Source organism: Sceloporus occidentalis, unplaced genomic scaffold, assembly GCF_023333645.1.
Source record: "Sceloporus occidentalis isolate IW3139 unplaced genomic scaffold, rSceOcc1.0.p SCAF_90, whole genome shotgun sequence".
Classification (NCBI taxonomy): Eukaryota; Metazoa; Chordata; class Lepidosauria; order Squamata; family Phrynosomatidae; genus Sceloporus; species Sceloporus occidentalis.
Window position 1 is genome coordinate 2,623,858 of NW_028317070.1, and position 19,854 is coordinate 2,643,711.

The window sequence follows — 19,854 nt, forward strand, 5'->3', positions numbered from 1 at the left end:
AGGATAAGAAAAAGATGAGCCCGGCAGGAGCATAGGGTTTTCCTCTGGGAGATTCATTAATATCATCTTGCCCCCTCTCTACCCCCCCCCCCTCTTGCAATACACACACCTCCCCAGTGTAGTGCTGACGTCATGCTCCTACGGGACTGAGGAAGAACATGGGAAGCTAACTGGGCAAAGGGAGCACTTCTCTCCTCCCTGGAGTCCTGTCACTTGCTCCTACCCTCATTTTATCCTAAGGGCTGCAGCCTGTGGCTCAAAGCACAAAGTCACCCAATGCAATGAACTTCTGCAAACATTGGCTTTTCTAGCCCTGTACAAAGCCAGGCACTGCATGATCTGACTTCCCACTCCAGCCAACTTCTTTCAATCTGCTTAGGCTCCAGCAGATCTTCCATCTGAAATAAGGACTGTTTATTGCCATTTATTGCTATTCTCGCAGAGCATACCTTCTCAGTACCTTCAAGAAGTTCCTCAACTCAACTTACTGTCCTGCAGGCTGAAGAGGATTCTTGGGGAGTGTAGGTCCCAGGAAAGAAGGAGGACTTGCTACAAAAAAACCTTATATGACTTTCTGATTGCTTTAAAATCCGAACTAATGTCCATGGAAGTCCAAGTTTGCACTGAAGGCTGAGCAGTGAGGCTCTGTCGCTTGCACCTGTTACTGGAGCTGCACCAGGACCTTGCACAAGTGTCTAAGAATCCACCAGAATGAGCAAACCTACAGGATCAACAAGTGGGTTATTCCTCCCTATCATTTCTATGTTTACCATGACTTATAGTTACTAGGCATTCACAAATTATCAAAATGTACTAACAATTCAAATAGTTTATCATATAACACCTTTAACAGTTGTATTGTATTTATTTTAAAAAAACGTGTTTTATTTTGTATTTTCAAATGATAATACAATATAAAGACAGAAATAATCCTTTTGCGATATTAATCTTTATTTTTTTTAGCAAATTATCTTTATTTGTAGCTGAAGTAGCAATATGTCATTTTACTTTAATTATACATTTTAAGTCACACTCTTAAAAAATACATTTCAAGTCCTACTAAGGATATATTCATCATTAAAACAAAAATCGTGCACATAAAATCTATTTAAGTTGTCATGTCTTTAGTTTTCAGATTTAAAAGGGAAAAAAGTAAGTTTCAAGCAGTTATTGAAATCAGACAGGATCGTATAATCCACTGGTGCAAATCGGATTTAAATCCAATGTATTCCACACGGAATCTCTAATTATGGAGAATAATCCTTGAATTGAGCGAAGCAAAAAAACAATTTAAAAGTCACATTTTTCCTTAATCCCGAATCCAAGCACTTTTAGCGTTGGACAAATCTAAAAATGGCTAATTGGGTTTTGCAGACATCAATAATCATGTCCAAAGATTTTCTTAATACAAAAATAATATTCAGTTGCATTAAACTGTAAATCAAGCACCTTTATAATGAATATTAGCCGATGTATATGAAATAAAATAGAAACAAAATAACTGACATGTTTTATTGCAAGTAGATTCTGCATACATTTGCATTTATGTTACTGTCACATCAATTAGCTGAACAGTTATAGTCTCCATCCTATAAATTGCACATTGTCCCAGATAGCGTAAATATGCAATACAGATCATAATTAAATGTACTCAATAATAATAATAATAATAATTACTAATAATAAACTAGTATATGTTATGTCGCCTTCAACATGTTTGGACTGATTATTTTTTGTAATAAAGTCATTTTATTTTAGTAAGTAATGTCTTCTCTTTGAACTTAAATTGGAAAGCAGTTGTGAGTATGGTAGGACAGCCTGTCTTTCATTGATTATCTTACTTTATTTCATTTGTTATAAGAAAATATGTAGATAAGCCATCCAAAAGTTTCAGAACCACACAATTCTTTTGATTTCATTTAGAATCAATTTTTAGTTGGGGACAAGAGGCCATAATACACGATAATATCTCAGTCCTTCTAACAGAGCAATAATTTATAAATGAAAATTATGAAATATCACTGAAAACTCCTTTTGATTTTAATTTCTGGTAAAATTATTGTGCTCTATAAAACAGAATAAAAATATCAGATGAGCTATTTTGTAATTTTAAATATATGCATGCTTTTATTTTTAATTATTAATAACCCTGAAATATAAACCATGTATGTATTTAATTTTATCTATATCTATATTATTTGTCAGTTAGACCTCAGTAACAATAATACACATTTATATTGGTGTTGGTAGATCATTTTTAAACTCAGGGTATAGCTGAGGCTTCTACTGTTCTAGACAGTTTTTGCAGGTGCCTTAGAAGTGATATATCATATTGTATTATATATGTATTATGTGTGTTGGGTATATTTTTACAATATCTGCTGCATTTAAAGTACTATGCAACTAGGTGTAAGTACCTTTTTTGAAAGTGAAAACATGAAAGTACAAAAAAATGTTTTATTCTAAGGCATAGTGCATATGATACCTTGGTGTATATAGTGAGGAGTGATGTATATGTCATATGAATGCACAGCCTTTCTTGCTGGACTGTTGAGTGTATAGTTATGTACACTGATCTCTGCTTGGGTGGTAATAACAATCCAAGCTTGCGGTGCCTCAAATCCACACTAACTTCTTTCAACAGCCTCTGATGGTAATTACAGTAATCTAAGATGCCATATATCTTTAAGCAATTATAACACACAAAAAGTCCCAAAGCACCCCTGCTGTGGGATGTTAAAAACGGTTTCCCAGTTCAATAAAAAAAATCTGTTTTCTCTGGATGCACTGTCAAGGCTAGGCTGCCTGGAGGAAGAGAGTTATTGCCCAAACACAGGCTCCTTCCAACCCTAATTAATCTGTTGTGCCAGTGACCCTGTGCCATGTTAACATTGCTTTCATATTTTTGCTTTTGTTCTGCCCAAAAAACATTGCCCCAGTAAAGCACTGTCAGGTCTCATAGTGTTAGCCCTTGTGGCCAGATCTCCATGTGACAGTGGCACATACCTGAGTCTCCTTTAAGCTGGTTACATGGGCTGTATGGATACATCTTATAACATATGCATGTCATGTGAACCCTGATAAAGCCTGTCCTACATCCAGCACGTTTTCACTTTTGCATCATGTCTATTCCATGCAAATAATAGCAAAACCAACAGAACAAGAAGAAAAATATCATCACATCATATCATTTCTAGAGAGTACATTGCATGCAGGCATTCGACTCATGAAACTCTCACACACCTGTGAGTGTCAACAATGATTGATGGGGGGGCTGCAAAACCCATGATGGTCACCCAGCATTTTGAAAAAAAAATGTGTTTATAGCTAACTGAGCATCGTAGGCGTTGTTGCACCTGCACATATATATATATGTATATATATATGTATATGTATATATATATATAAGTGTATGTATATATATATATATATATATGTGTATATATATACATGTATAATTGTGTGATGTCATGACAGTGACATCACCCAGATGAGTGCAGTGAGAGCAGTAGTATTGTAGAGGCAGACTGGGGTTCTGGAAGGTGGAGTTATGTGTTGAGGCTAAGCCTGCAGGGGGGGGGGTGAGTGCTCTCCCTGTTGGCATTGTGTGATAACAGAATTCCCATGCTACTCTTTTTGACGGGTCACTGGTAAATCAATAGGTAGGTGGCAGAGAGACCTTGTAATTACTCGCTCCTAATAATCAAATAAACACATTTGTGCTCCAAGCACTCTGGGAACGTGCTACCTGTAACCGTGTTCTTTATGGAAATAAATTTTTTCTCCTTCAGAGTCTTTATGGCTACTGGTAATTGGAAGAAAGAAGAGTTCTATCAAGTAACTTCACCGCTCCCCTTCACCCCCACCCAAGCCTAATCCCTCTCCCCCTATCCCTGTTGTATATAGCAGCTGTCGAGTTTCATTTAGTGCAAGAAGTGGCAGCTTGCGCTTGGTGGAGGCAGTCAAACAAATTTCAATGGGGAAAATCATTAAGTTAACACTTTATCTAATGTCCCTGTTGTCTCTGCTTGGGCATTGTCTTAGAGTCCCTGCTGGAGAGAAATGTCTAAGGTCTGCTCTCACCCCATGCTTCTCTGGGAAGATGCTTAGCCTCCAAAACACCACTATCCCCCCCCCCAAATCCAACTTTGCTGCTCATCATTGCATTATGCCTACCCCAATTACCCACAGACAGGGCAAATGCTTTGTTGTGTTAACCGTTTATGTGCTGGGTCTACCAGAACATTTACTTACCGTGGCAACGTGTGCAACCACGGGATTCTGAGGGTTAACCCCTCATTTTCTGGCATTCCTTAAACTTCACAAGAGAACCAGCGAAGTCCTCTAAAATTCTACAACTGATTGTATTCTTGCAAGAAAACTGTATTATATGATGTTCTGCTCATGTAAGTTCCATTTGCTTTAGCGTTCTTCTTAAACGTATTATATAATTATATCCATACATATGCTGCATGTGCATTCATTAGTTAATAGATTCGATTTCTAAGCATTTGATCAGAATTTATGGGATCTGCAGTATTTGGTGTGCAGAAATATAATTTTTTTGGCACATTTTTTTTTCTAAATTTATTTAAATTATATCTGCCAGGTATGAAAATTCTGTTTGTCACTTTCTCGATACCTGTAATAAATGCTACAGTTCTGATCAATAAGTACTATTATATGGTAACACAATACCTGTTGTCATTTCTCTAGGTATAGATTAATTAAGTAACTAAAATATGGTCAAGATAAGTTGCTGAATCTTTTTTTGGAAATTTGGAAAAATTATGAATTTGCATTTATTATTTATTTTTGGATAGGTTATCGTCTAAAACAATTTTTTTTTAAATTGTTTTGAGAAATAAAATCAATTTGGAAAAAATATATGATCATTTCGAGAGAGATCTTTTCTCTTGCACAACTGATTGATTCTAACTTTGTTATTTGGTTTGGTTAGTATGGTTACTATGCACAGATTGACAGACCTCAGAGACATTATTTGCGGTGGACTACTATTCTCACAATCCTTTTAAATCAAATATTAGCAGAGCCCGTTGAGCTGTTAGAGAACTATAATTCCCAGCTCTGGAAACATGATCAGCCCATCATTAAATAATAACTCCGGTAAAATCGCTTTATATGTAGATAATATTTAGCAGGTGCACTCTTCTCTAATACTGTACAGCATATACCACGTTAGAATAACGTTATTTCCAATTTAAGGATGTTTGTTCTTCTGCAATTGCTAAATGGTTGCAAAAATCTAAATACATTTTCCTTCACATCTAGTAATTATATAATGTAGTTGGAGATCAACCTTGAGAAGGAAAACGTTCCAAAAAAATCTGATAGCCTTTAACTTTTAAGTTTTAAGAGGTAAAGTACTTTTTTGCGCTAGTTTAGCAAGCTTTAAAACTGTTTAAATTTCTTTTTTTAATATATGAAAGACTGTCAATGCAGAGCAAGCATACATTGTATCTATAAAAATTTATTATCTTGTATTTTCTTTTCTTTCAATCATTTTTAACTTTTCAACATCACTGTTTTGCTTCTCATTTTTTGTTTTCAATTCAAAACACATTTACTGGGCAACACAAAACAAAAATCTTTAAAATATAGCAATATATCCTTTACCAAACTATCACAACGTAGTTGAATAACTGCATTATCAAAATTCTGCAATATAAAAATACAATATCAAGAAATGTATATTATAAAAATAAATGAAATGAAACCACTGAAATGTTTTAGTCATCTAATAGAATCGTTATCCATAATTCCTAACAAATAAAAATAACAACAAAAATAGAGATTTGTTTATAAGGAAAAGTTTGGCTAGCTCTTAAAATTCTTTCAATGGTTCTCTTCTTGAAATTAACGTTTGTACAGAATTCTGATTTAGTAGCAGTAGTATGGAAATCCACGTACAGTTTTTATCCTATTTTACCATGTTATTTTTTTTATTTTGTTTAACCTATAAAAAATATCTTCTTACAATTATTTACACCACTCGTTAGTTTTAGTCATTTTAATTCTCTGTTTTATAAACAAAATGTAAGTTTTATTGTATTTGCTAAATATCTAAGAGTTGGAAATTCATTATATACACATTTATCAAATGTTATTTATTTATTTTTAATATGATTTATGAAGTCATTGTCATTTAACAAATATACTTTCTTCTCCATATATATTTTACATGTTCATTATTTTACACTGAGATGGGTTACATTGACTCAAGTATTTGCAGTAAGGGCTAACTCCAATAAAGCAACCCAAACTTGTTAATATGCAATTGGATGCAAATTACATATTACGGTATAATACATTAGGGAAATATTACATAATGTATATTAAGCAGTAGTCAAACAGCTGCCAAACTCTGCACATATAGAGCAAATGCATCTTGTATATTCAAGCAAATAGCTAAACTGCATATAAGGCAAGGCCAAGTATTAAGTAATGTAGGTAGGAAATTAGGCAGACTAGATGGACTGAGTGGTTCTTCATTTGCCATAACATTTTAGGTTTCAATAGAAGGTAGCTGTGTATGAAAATAATTATAAGCATTCATGTGTCTGACAAATAGGGAAAAAAACAGGGACAGCCAGTGCAAGTCCCATAATTGTTAGCCTTTGGACTTATGGACTGGAGGGGAATCATGGTAGCTGTAGTTCATCAACAAGTGGATGCTAATATCTTGGCTAACTTGACAGAAGACAGACTTGCTAAAAGTCCTTTGGGAACTTAACAACTATCAACTTGACCAGTTCTTAAACCTTTAACATATTGTTTTTCAGCAGATTGCACATGCAATTTGTATGCAACTTTTTTCTTTGTAATCATACAGATCTTATAAAGGCTGTTGTGGATAGGGACAGGCACAGTTGGAAGAATAATACACTAAAGTTAGGTATTTAGGCATGTCGTAGACAAAGGGATTTTTTATTTTGGTGGGTTGATCGATGAAAATTTACTTTTTCAGTAAGGTCACGCTTTGAGTGATGCCTTTGGATTCTGTAATGCGAAACTGCTGACTATCCAGATCTCTACAATAATAAAAAGAACACTAAAACTTAACTGATTGTATTGGAGATATACAAACTCTAATAAAAAATATATAAGCAGTAAGTTAGGTTTTTTGCTACTAGATCATAGCAAGGACAGTGCCGCAAGTGTCAGCTGATAGCAGTAATTCTAACCCCTATTTTTCCAAGCCTGCATTATTTTAAAGAGATACTCCTAAGTGTCTTATCAATGTTCTTATTTCTCTTTTAACATTTTAAAAAGCAAATTCTCACAAGAAAAAAATCTAATTTATCGATACACCCTGAAGGAAGTTTTTAGGCCCATTGTTTTGGTAGACCCTGCTACTTGATTGGTAGCAAAAATGCTTATTTATGGCACAAGTACAGTGACACATTCTACCTAATGGGTTTATTTATTAACCACAAGTTTACCGTTAGGTTGTGAAAAGAAACATTTCATAACCCTAACCTCGTTCTACATTATGAAGAGACAACCTTGACAAGGATTGGGCCTAGTGGAGCTTGCAAAAAAGAAATCTGGCTCTGCAAAAACTTGCAAGGGCTAGCTCTTCATAACATATAGCGGAGCTGATTAGTTAAAATGCTTCAGATCACCACAATAAACTACAACTAATTGTTTGGTGAACTAAAACGCCTAGTTGTGGTTGTGGTACCCTGAACTCTTAGACTTCTTAGACGGTCCCAAAAATATGTTATGAGGATGAGACCTCCCTTTGGTAGCTCATTCCATTAAAGACGACATCCCTCAGGATTACAACTTGAAATCTTTTCAAGGTTTTGGAGGAATTTTTGTCTTTCCTAACAGAATCCACATTTATACAAAGCATACTTAAAAAAACAAGATTAACAAAACAAACATTAAAAGCAGTACTGGACATTTGTGTTTTATAATTACTATTATTTATTGACTCGTGTTTAATTAACATTTAATTAACAATAAATACATTATCTGTGATATAACATGATGTCTAAAAAAAAAAAGAAAAAATGTTAGTCGCAATCAGGATCACCGCCAGGGTAATTTGTATTCACTCTAGTCAACAATGCATTCAATAGTTGGGAAGGTTACCAAATAATTGCATTTAAAATATATTTTCCCTCTAAGTACGAAAGGGCCGCTAGAACCTACTTTTAGCATATTCATTAGATCACTAAAAAGTCTATGGACTATTTTATCAACAGTTTGTTTTTGTAGCAGGATATAGCTATCATATCTTTTGTCATGAAGACAGAATGCAGTGTTGCCCTAATTGCTGCTTGTATAGACAAGGCTGGCTTTTCCACATGCCATTTGAAGCTGCTGGCAGAGCTACCTTGCCAAATATGTACCTTAAATTTAATGAAACATATTAAACTGATTAAAAGGAAATATCCTAGCTAAAAGCAAATCTTATGTATGCATATTACATTACACATGGATGACTGGATCTGTTAACTTACAGTAGGCTTATAATATGAGCTGTTTCATAATTTATTATCCTTGAATGGTATTGCTATAATATTTTCTCTCTCCAATTGAAACTATGCAGTATGATGGGTATGTTGGCCCTGTATGTTACATAGATAATACTGTGAGGTGCCATGAAAGTGGAGCATTAGGTATGCAATATGATGTTCAGATGCAAAGTTTACTGGGACTGGCACTTCTCTGATGAACAAGCCCATCGAGGTGGCCATTTCTTGAACACAAAGTTCACTGGGGTTGGCCATTCTTGAACAAGAAGCTCACTGGGATAGCCATTATTTAATAAAAAGCTCAATGGGGTTGGCCATTCTTGAACAAGAACGTTACTGTGGTTGGCCCTTCTTGAAGGAGAAACTCACTGGGGTTAGCCCTTCTTAAAGGAGAAGCTCATTTGTCAACTTTAATGCTCATTTGATATGTAAGAAAAAGCAAGGGTACAGCCTCTGCATTAGCTTACTAAAGACAACAGAAATCCACCCATATATATATATATATATATATATATATATATATATATATATAATGCTTTCCCTACCATTGAGTTACAGATTTTAGAAGTCATGCAAAATATTTATCATTTTTTAATATCTTTATATGCTATGTTTTACTGCCCACAGGTCGAATTCTAGACATACCTTGTAAAGTATGTGGCGATCGTAGCTCCGGTAAGCATTATGGAGTATATGCATGTGATGGGTGCTCAGGATTCTTCAAAAGAAGTATCAGGAGGAACAGAACCTATGTCTGCAAATCTGGAAATCAGGTTAGTAGTATTTCATTTGCATAGACAAAAATGGCCTTTGGCTAAGTGAAAAGAGATAAATACACTATATTCCAAAATAATGGTAGGGAATTATGGTGATTTCAGAATAGGGACAAGGGGGGGGGGGGGTCAGAAATGGTCTAACAGACAGAAGGGGTCAACTTCAATCTGTATATTCGGATATATTTAGAAACACCCTGGCACTGTTTCCTACTGTATAAATCCCAGTTTATTCTAATTACCACATGGTAGGGTGGTGTTCTTGGCAGTCTGGATGGATTGCTGGCAGCTGTAAGCATAGTTTTGTCTACTGTGAGCCAGAGTAGAGAGTAGTAAAGACTATAAAAATCAAAATGTCTATAGCTGTTCCTCTGAGGTTCCAGCGCAAGTTCTTCTGGTTGATTTATGCCTGCCTATGGCTGCTACCAACCATTTAAAGGATAAACCAATATGCACAAAATTAAGGGATATATACAAACCAAAAAAATGCTTTTAACAATGTTTTGTGATGTGTATATTCTGTCTGGAGAAGTTCTTCAGTGGCCACCTCCAGCACTTGGTTTTGGGTGTGTTTAACATGATATAAATACTTAGACCTGTGATTTTTGTGTCAAAGTACATTTGATATGGTTTTCTCATATTTCTGGAACAATGCATCCATAAAACTATTCAAAGGAGAAAAAAACATGATATAATTGTTAACCACTTCCCAGCTAGAGTTTGATATTAATAGTCAATCCAGTCTAATAATGATAACCTCATTATATGAAAAGTGATCATAATTCTTTCTTTGTTGAAGGCTTATTGTTGCCTGACTTGTAAAATAAAAGCATTGATTTTGTCATGGGAATCGCGTCTCTGAATTTAGGTGTGTAATAAGTCAAAAGACCAAGTTAAAATCAAGCCTGAACTGCCAAACCACCAATCTATATCATATATGTTGGCTCTGTATGGTAGTCATAAAAAAAACAAACATTACAACACAAAAGCTCACATTTATACAACAAAAAGTCTAACTTCCTTAAGCATATGATATGAGTGAACAAGTCTATTATCTCATGTATCATGGCGTTATAGATATCAATTTTATTCATACAGCTCCCACTTACTTAGCTGACAAAAACTCAGTATTAAACTGAAGAGGCCTGGAGTACTTCACAAAGAATGTGGTTATTTTTTCACAATAACACATTTGTTATTTGAGGACTATTGCTTCAAGTAAGGATGTGATAATAGACCATATTATAACTTAAAAGTATTCTGAATTATCCAAATTTCCATGTAATTGATCTGAAATGTTTTACAATGTATTCGTTTTACAATGTATTAAGAAACCAACTACAACCCAATAAAACCACAGTTCAATATAGGGCTCATTTCACTAAAGAGAGAGTCGACAGGAGAGTTTAAAGTTTCAATTCTTTGACTTTACTATACATTATGTAGGTCCAAACCCAGAATGCTTCCAACTGTTTATTTAGTACATATTTTATTACACGTGTTGTTAGTTGACATCTAGTCTCAAAATACATCAACCTCACTAATTTAGTTGGCATACAGTTTAATATGAAATTAGGAGTAACGAGATTTCAATTTATGGAAATTTGGATAATTGTCAGCCACACCGACCTTAAACTGCATTGGAAAAATACCTAGGGCAATAGACAAGTTTTCATCCAAGATGCCATTTTACAGACCAGGGGAGGGCTGGCAGGATGGGCCAATTGCTCCCTGGCCAGTCCGATTTACAGATTTTGGTTTCAATTGTTTCTGGTTGTTTTATTGTTTCTCTGCACACATGGCTGCATCGCTATGATGATTGAATCCTTTTTCTGCACACGTTTAGATTTTGTGAAAGTGTATTTCCGATAGTACCTTACAGTGCACATGGAGAATGTTCTATGTCAGAATGTTTTGGGGGCCTTATTAGTGGTCCTCTTGGCTGGACTAGCATCCCTGAATGTCACCTGCCCTTCCCTGTTACAGACTGTCAGTATGCTGTCTTGCCATCTCAAGGCTTTGGAGGAGAACTAGTAAATAAAGGTGAAGCGTTAGAAAATGTTATTGGGATTAGGAAAACCCTGAAAGAAATTTTAGCTAATGGTTGATGATTAAAAAAATGTTTTTGTTGCTAAAGCTGATATTTCAATATGTACACAGTTACACCACACTAGCCCAAAATATTTTTCCTGTAGCTTAAATCCTTAGGATTGGGTGCATTTGGTTAAGTACACTAAAGTGAAACCACCTATAGTTTGTGCTTTTTGTCTGTCAATCAGAAGTGATTTGGTTTAAAAGTTAAGAGACTATTTCACCTTGTGGAAACCTTCATCTATGACAGAATTAGAATGTTGATTAATTTAATATGCTGATTTTATTTTCCTACCCTTACCTTTGGAAAGGATGCTTGATCCTTAATCAGTTGCCACTTTTCTGTGAAGGCTTTCCACCAGATTTTGGAGTGTTTCTGTGGAAAGTTTTATCCATTCATACAGTGAGGTCAGGCACTGATGTTGGACGAGAGGTCCTGGCTCACACTCTGTTCCAGTTCATCCCAAACGTGATGGGTTGGGGTCAGTCAAGTTCTACCACACCAACCTCATCCAACCATATCTTTGTGGACCTTGTTTTGTGTACCGGGGCACAGTCATGCTGGAATAGAAAAGGACCTTCCCCAAACTGATCCCACAAAGTTGGAAGCATAGCACTGTCCAACATGTCTTTTATACTGAAGGGGAGATATGTATATTATATATGATTCCACAGGCCCCTGCTTTCTCTGGACAGGAGAAAGGTGGGTCATGCCCAGTCCCATACCATCCCACACACAGAACCCTGCCTCTATCTGCATTACAGCCCTCCATGTTTTGTATATTAAGTGTTTAAAAGTGACATTTCTGCATATTATTATAATTGCTTGGAATAAAACATAACCAGCACATTGTGTCACCAAAGCCCAAAAGTCAGCAGCTCAAGGTGACATGCCTTTGCGAGGTGTCTAGTGTTTAACTTGCTTAGCCGCGTAATGCACACTTGTTAGTAAAGTACTTAACTGGAAAAAAACAGCCTTCAAGGTAAAGGTCGGTAAATGATTCCGTTCCTTTAATGTTTATGATTTCAGGGAGGTTGTCCGGTTGACAAGACACACAGGAATCAGTGCAGAGCATGTCGCCTGAAGAAGTGCTTGGAAGTCAACATGAATAAAGATGGTAATTATTACAAAATTTAACTAAACTGCTGGTTTCTTTTAATAAGAAAACATGATATCATTTGACCTAAATATACAATCATCCATTGTCGCTCATATTAGAAATTGAAAAAAAAAATCTAATTATAATATTTTCTTAGCAATCAGTGAGACAGTCATCGTGTTTTTTTAAGAGAAGCAAAATCAAATGCATTATGCTTAAGAACAGAAGCCTACATTAAAAAAGTGATTGACGTGCCTCTGATAAAATATAGATTAATGTAGTTATTTAGCAAGAAGAAAATCATAGGACTGAAATATTATCTCAAGGACACAGTATGAGGGAAGATTTTCATGATTTTAACCTTTTAATGAACAAAAGTGTTTAAGATGCTGCTCTCTAAATCACTTTGTCAAATAGGTTTGATTAGTTCAGTAATGATTAGTGATTTGATTTCAGCTGTACAACATGAAAGGGGACCAAGAACATCCACTATCAGAAAGCAAGTGGCACTGTACTTCAGAGGGCATAAAGACGTGAATGGAACCACACCGCACTTCCCATCGGCAGCCTTACCAGCACCCAACTTCTTTACCGCTGTTAGCCAACTGGAACCCCATAGCCTAGAGTTGGCTGCAGTATCCGCTACTCCTGAAAGACAGACCTTGGTTAGCCTTGCCCAGCCAACCCCAAAAGTATGTTAACCAACTAACACATTACATTTCAATGCATATATATGGGTATTTATGACTCCTTAACGTCATAAAAATAGTTATTTTAACATTTGCATTAAATATATGCAAAATTACGGCTATCCTTCCTTACTGATGTTTATAGTGGTCTTTACAAGTAATGGCTTGAAAAAAATAATGTGGCAGAAAAAGGTACCGTTTGGTGGGTCACAATTAATATACCAATAATATTCATTTTTGCACTGTTCTCACTTAAATAATAATATAATTAATTATAATGTGCTCAATGTGAAAGCTGCCATCTTGATGCATCATGATTCAGACTTCTGCCTTCCCTTCAGATATTTATGATTAAAAGTTGTTTAATGGCCAATGCAAATGGTGTATCTAGCACCGTTCTAGGATGGAATTAACCCATAGGAACCTGGAGAGCTATGGGGAAGAACCAAGATTGCATATTTATAAACTTAAGCTAAATGGGGGTTATGTAGAAAATGTGGTTGTGGTTCAAAGTTTGAAAATGTTTTCTTTTCACCATAGCAACCAACAGAATGGTCCAATCTGCAAGACCATTTAATTGGTTGCTATAGAGATGAGCCCTTTTAAAGCCAGAATGATTTTTATTCTTAACTTCCACCATCTCCACTTCGGCAATTGAAGGAGATAATTTGGCAGCATGGAGATATTTGTTGTAGATTTATGAGGATTATGGAAATGCTTGTACTCATAATACAAAATGGTTAAAAGTAACATTTCATCCCTTTGTTTTAGTATCCACACGAAGTGAATGGTGCTCCAATTTACCTATACGAGGTGGCCACTGAATCTGTTTGTGAATCGGCTGCGAGGCTTCTTTTCATGAGCATCAAATGGGCAAAGAGTGTGCCAGCCTTCTCCACGCTCTCTCTCCAAGATCAGGTAAAATAGTACAGAATAGTTCAAATCATCTGATTGCAGAAATAAATTGATTACAAAAATAATAAAAGCCTGTTTTTGGAATGTGGTTACATTATTATTGTCATATTTTTAAGGGTTTCACCAAAAGTAGTCATTAACAATAATAATTGTATTATGCTGTATATTACCCTTACTCTTTACATAAAAAAGCAAACTCTTATGCACTGTATATAAATGTGTATTTTTTGCTGTTAAGAAAAATATTTTCCAGCAATTAATATATATATATATATATATATATATACAGGCTTTACCAGTTTTGGCAGATAGATATTTCCTTAATTATATGTACTAAAAGTCATAAGATTAGAATAACATCAGTGCTAATACACATCCAAGCCCACAAATAAAACTGTCCCACAAAATAGATTTTTCTTATAAAGAAGAAAATACTGGATTTACTGGGCATCATGAGATAAAGCAGGACTAATTTTGGAAAAATTTTCTCATTGTCTGTTTTGCCTCCTGTTCTTTAAATTTGGGGTTGTATTCTTTAAAACCAATTTATTTTTGAAGACCACTTCTCAACATAAGCTTGTCTGATCTAAACAGTACAATATGCTACGAAACGCTTTATTCATAAGTATCATCAACAAAACTTAATTGGAATAAAATATTCAGATAGAGTTCTAAAGGGCCGGCATTGCAACTGTGAAATAATAGACACTTGCATGGATGATGTGTTTACAAATTTATCGCTTGTGTATTCTGCGGCAGTTGATGCTTCTGGAAGATGCATGGAGGGAGCTGTTTGTTTTAGGAATATCACAATGGGCCATTCCAGTTGATGCTAGCACGCTACTGGCTGTTTCTGGTAAGGACTGCTCAATTTAATGACTTTGTTGTAAAAATTAACATTAAAATACATTACTGGCAATAAGGACAACATGTGAAGAATAACAAATCCCATCTGAACAATAGACTATACCTGTCATTTATAAATCTACATTTAAATGCAAATAGTGTTGTCTTGTTGTATTCATAACTGCTTGTATCGTAATTGAAATGCAAATCACTGTTATCATCCAAAAGAGTATTTCATAATAACTCTGGGAAAACAAAAATTCGAGTTTATATCAGAATTACAGTTAGATGCATGTTAAGAGGTATAAGATCTGATAGAAATTGAGAGTTCCAAGACAGATGTTTTTTGATTTAAGGAATGAACAATGATAACACGGATTCCCAAAAGTTGAATAAAGTCATCTCGGAGATCCAAGCTTTGCAAGAAGTGGTGGCAAGATTTCGACAGCTTCGGCTAGATGCTACTGAATTTGCCTGTCTCAAATGTATTGTTACTTTTAAGGCCGGTAAGTAGCCGCTTATTCTAAGAGGTGCCGTTCCGACAAAGCCGTTATTATTGTTAATGGCACACAATGCTCTTTGAAAGGGCAAAGCAGGGAATGAAGAACAAATCAAATGAAGGACTGCTTGCTCATGGCGAACTCATATACATAATTTGAGGCAGATTCATATTTTCCAAAGCATTTACAATTATTACAAAACAAGTATTAAACATATTTAATATGATTTTGAATGTACAGCTTCCCTTTTAACCACTTGAAAATATGACTTATTTGCTTCTATATATTTGCCTCATGATAACTCTTAGCATTGATTAAAAGAGCCAAGCAAGTCACCTGACAAGGGTTGACAAATTTGGATTGGATCTAGCCAAAAAACTTAGGAAAATCAAGTTTTTATTTTCATATATTTCAGTTTCAGTCATATTACCCTTTCCAATTCTAAACATAATCGAATTCTTAGTACATTAACAGAAAACGTTTTAGATATTTGGCAAACATATATTAATGATAATCCATTTACTGTAATAAAGAATTGAAAATTAGTGAAAACATCAATTTAAATGATACATTAAATTGGTAAATCAAGTTAATTGATAAATATTAAATTGCATGGTAAGTGAATGGTAACAGACACATGCTAACATCATATACTAACATACACACACTAACTTGTTGGTGACATCCACTCACATTAATGCAATACTGTAACAAACACACTCACAGTATGTCCATACATGCCAACACTACACTCAAACCCATTCATACACTATCCAACATACACTAACACACACTGACTCTGACACCATACATACACACAAACACACACTGACTCTGACACCATACATACACACAAACATACACTGACTCTAGCACTATACATACACTACTCCTCCCTCTCACCTCATGGAGACCCGTCTGCACTGTGTGGCCATTGCCTCTGTACCACCGCAGGGTCTCATGACGCCGACCAACCAACAGATTATGGGGCGCAGATACATATAAGGGAAAAAACAAAAACAATATATAGTGTAGAATATAAGACTAATTTTATGTGTAGGTAAAGTGTTGCACTCACAAGTGGAATAGATGATTCAGACCCATCCAAGTTGAATGCAATATCTTTAATAATCTTCGTTGACTCTAAAAAATAAACTTAAAATAGTGCAATATCCGGGTAAAGAATTAATGTCACCAGTAAAGAATGCACTCACATTTTGTCCATGCACCCAAAGTGCTTGAAGCGTGTAAATGAAAAGTCCACCAGTTGTGGGATGTAGAATAATCCAAATAGATCCTTCTAAACCCCTTCCTCGACTTGGCTTCTTCAGTAGAAGTATAATCGATCCGGTAAGTCATTATTCTACATCCCACAACTGGTGGACTTTTCATTTACACGCTTCAAGCACTTTGGGTGCATGGACCAAATGTGAGTGCATTCTTCACTGGTGACATTAATTCTTTACCCGGATATTGCACTATTTTAAGTTTACTTTTTAACGAAGATTATTAAAGATATGATTGCATTCAACTTGGATGGGTCTGAATCATCTATTCCACTTGTGAGTGCAACACTTTACCTACACATAAAATTAGTCTTATATTCTACACTATATTGTTTTTGTTTTTTCCCTTATATGTATCTGCGCCCCATAATCTGTTGGTTGGTTTGAATTTCTACACCCTGAGGAAGAGTGTCTTTTTGGGTTGCTGCGGTCCTATTTGGGAAGTATTATTTGTATTTACTCTTTATTTATTACACAGCACGTGATTTTAGGTTTATTCACGTTTCTCATGACGCTGACACCTGGGTGCTGTGAACCTGCCCCAGCACCCCCTTTAGCCAAGAAGGGAGGCCCAGCGCAATAGCGACAGACCTACCGCCAGGGTGCTAGGTCGCCCCGATATCAACTCCTGAGCCCTGCCATCTGGAATTATTTATAGACTGGAACTTACACCTAAGCTTTTGCACCTATAAGAAATGATTTTCTCATTTGCATAAAGGCAGATATTCAGAGAAAAGTTTGAACCTCAAATGCATTTTCTCTGTGCTCCTTTCCATAACCCGGATTTAATAATCATACAGCAGAATTAACATGGCACAGGGGGAAATTACACTTGTTCCATAATCGACACTGACCTCCTGGTTTGACCACAAGCAGCAGAGCTGCTGCTCTACATAGTGCACTGGGCTTGGTTTTAACTGGACCTATACACATACGCTAATGGGTGCTCTCATCTAGTTGTTATTGTAAGCAGACATGAGAACATCCCAGACAAATTAGTCGCTATCCCTGTCCCGGACACTCATGTTGCATGTACATCTATATGAAAATCGGAAATGATCATGGTTCGATGACATCTTATATTGAGACATTTGTATTAAATGCTTAGCATTTTAGAGTGAAATGGAAGGAGAGTAGGTAACTATTTTGTTAATATCTATATAGAAAACCCCATGAATGCATGTAGAAGTCACCATATTGCATTAAGGACATTCCTGTAAGGATGTAATCTGTAAATCTATCCATTTATAACTGTCGATTCTATTTCCCTGTTTCAGTTCCTACGCACAGCGGTTCAGAGCTGAGGAGTTTCCGAAATGCTGCCGCTATAGCAGCCTTGCAAGATGAAGCTCAGCTCACTTTAAACAGCTATATACACACCAGGTAAAAATATATTTAATATTACTTGGAAAAGAACCAAAAGCACCAAATAGACTCAGAAAGAAATGTATAATGGAACATTTTACAGTACAATGCATTTCACTATTACTTTTTGTTTAAAAGAAAATCATTTAACAAATGATATGCCATACCGAAAAATTCAGACTTGATGGAAATAATGTTTACAGTTTCATAAAATTTGTGCTAAAGGAAAGAGATCCGCAAAGATGTGGGACTAAGGCATTAGAATCCCACAACCTGTCCACAACCTCCATTTTTTATAGGCATCCACAAACTCCATCCGAGTACCTACCGTAGAACTGTCCCTTCCATTACTCAGTGCTAATAATAGTTGATATAAAGTGCCCAGTCTTAGCCGCTGTAATTCTAGGTAAGGAATACATTCCACATTCGGTGTTTTTTGGGGTTTTGTTTTGTAAAGAATGCACCTTGTTTTTGCTATGTTACTAAGCATTAGTAAAGTTAGATATGGAGGAGTTGCTCATTTCAGAGTCTAAATTTGTTCTTTCATACAATATGTAGTACACATCTGCTTATTATAATAATGCAACAGTCAAAACGTCCAAAAGCAAAACTGTTTGGGGTGCTGGCCCCGTAAAATAATTAACCCACTGAAAATGAAGGGGTGCTTTTACTACCATTTTAATTAGAACACATTCTATTACATTAATGCATGTGACGGCACAACCTCTTTATACGTCTAAAACATTTTTTTTTCTAAAATTTTTTATCTCTAACAGGTACCCTACACAGCCTTGCCGTTTTGGAAAACTTCTACTACTTCTGCCAGCATTGCGTTCTATAAGCCCATCTACGATAGAAGAAGTTTTCTTCAAAAAAACAATTGGTAATGTTCCAATAACAAGGCTCCTGTCAGACATGTACAAGTCAAGTGACATCTAAACCCTGGAAATTATCCTTAACATACGGGCATTCCCTGGGGACTTTTTCAGAGGGAGAAGTGTCATTTATGAATACGATTTTAAAGAGACTACGATTCTGGAGAATAATCTTTTGTTAAAAAGCCATCATATTGATGAACGTGATATCAAAATATATTCTACCATGAAAAGAATTTGGTTTCAAGAGCCAATTTGTGTCAAATGGAGTGCAAGGGATACACATTACCTGAGTGTGTTTTAAAGGATGCTGCCATTGTACATAATTATGAGACGACATGCCCGTCAGTCAGCCGACTGCTTTGCCAGACGTAATATGACGACGTTGGACTGTTGACATTGCGTTTTTGTACACAAGAAAAACGATGGGGGGGGTGGAAGCACAGCATTTGCTGGGAGTATCAGAAGCCACGGTGTTTATTTGCAAATTGATTTTGAGACTAAATATTTTAGGGGGGGGGGTCACTTTTAAAAAGAAAATATCAAAGCTAACAAAAAGTTTAACTTCCATCTACAACCAGATACAAAAGCCTTAAGTATATAAACTCAAACAAAAAGAGGGGGAAATATTCTAACCATCGTCAATGGTGTCCAATACACTTGGCCATTAAAAAGCCTTCTTGATCAGGAACATATAGATATAAAAAGGTCACCACTGCCATTTTCCATTTAATATTTTTGGCCTGGGACATGATCACAAAGCACCAACTATTTAATGACATACCACAAGGTGTAGGAAAACGGAGCATTTAGTTACAGTTTAAAATAGCTTCTATAAGTTCTACGTTTTGGTGTTATTAGGACCTAGCACTGAGAAAACCAGCACTTCAACATTATCATAGACGAG

At 35.6% G+C, this 19,854-nt stretch overlaps 1 protein-coding gene across 1 annotated transcript; it reads left to right on the top strand.

Moving 5' to 3' along the window:
* The first annotated feature begins 711 nt into the window (after nt 1–711).
* LOC149284606 (nuclear receptor subfamily 2 group E member 1-like) lies at nt 712–19,011 on the top strand. The gene is made up of 9 exons (XM_089496451.1): nt 712–736; nt 9,135–9,280; nt 12,402–12,489; nt 12,928–13,163; nt 13,932–14,078; nt 14,835–14,931; nt 15,278–15,427; nt 17,985–18,090; nt 18,849–19,011. The coding sequence occupies exons 1-9, from the start codon at nt 712–714 to the stop codon at nt 19,009–19,011; spliced, it is 1,158 nt and encodes a 385-aa protein (XP_089352577.1).
* Nucleotides 19,012–19,854: the final 843 nt, after the last annotated feature.

Bases quoted from the DNA above. Each gene is read 5' to 3' on its own strand.
- LOC149284606 (XM_089496451.1), top strand. From the start codon at position 712: ATGAGCAAACCTACAGGATCAACAA. The intron at 15,428-17,984 runs GTAAGTAGCCGC...TCCCTGTTTCAG, and splicing joins TATTGTTACTTTTAAGGCCG to TTCCTACGCACAGCGGTTCA. The intron at 18,091-18,848 runs GTAAAAATATAT...TATCTCTAACAG, and splicing joins AACAGCTATATACACACCAG to GTACCCTACACAGCCTTGCC.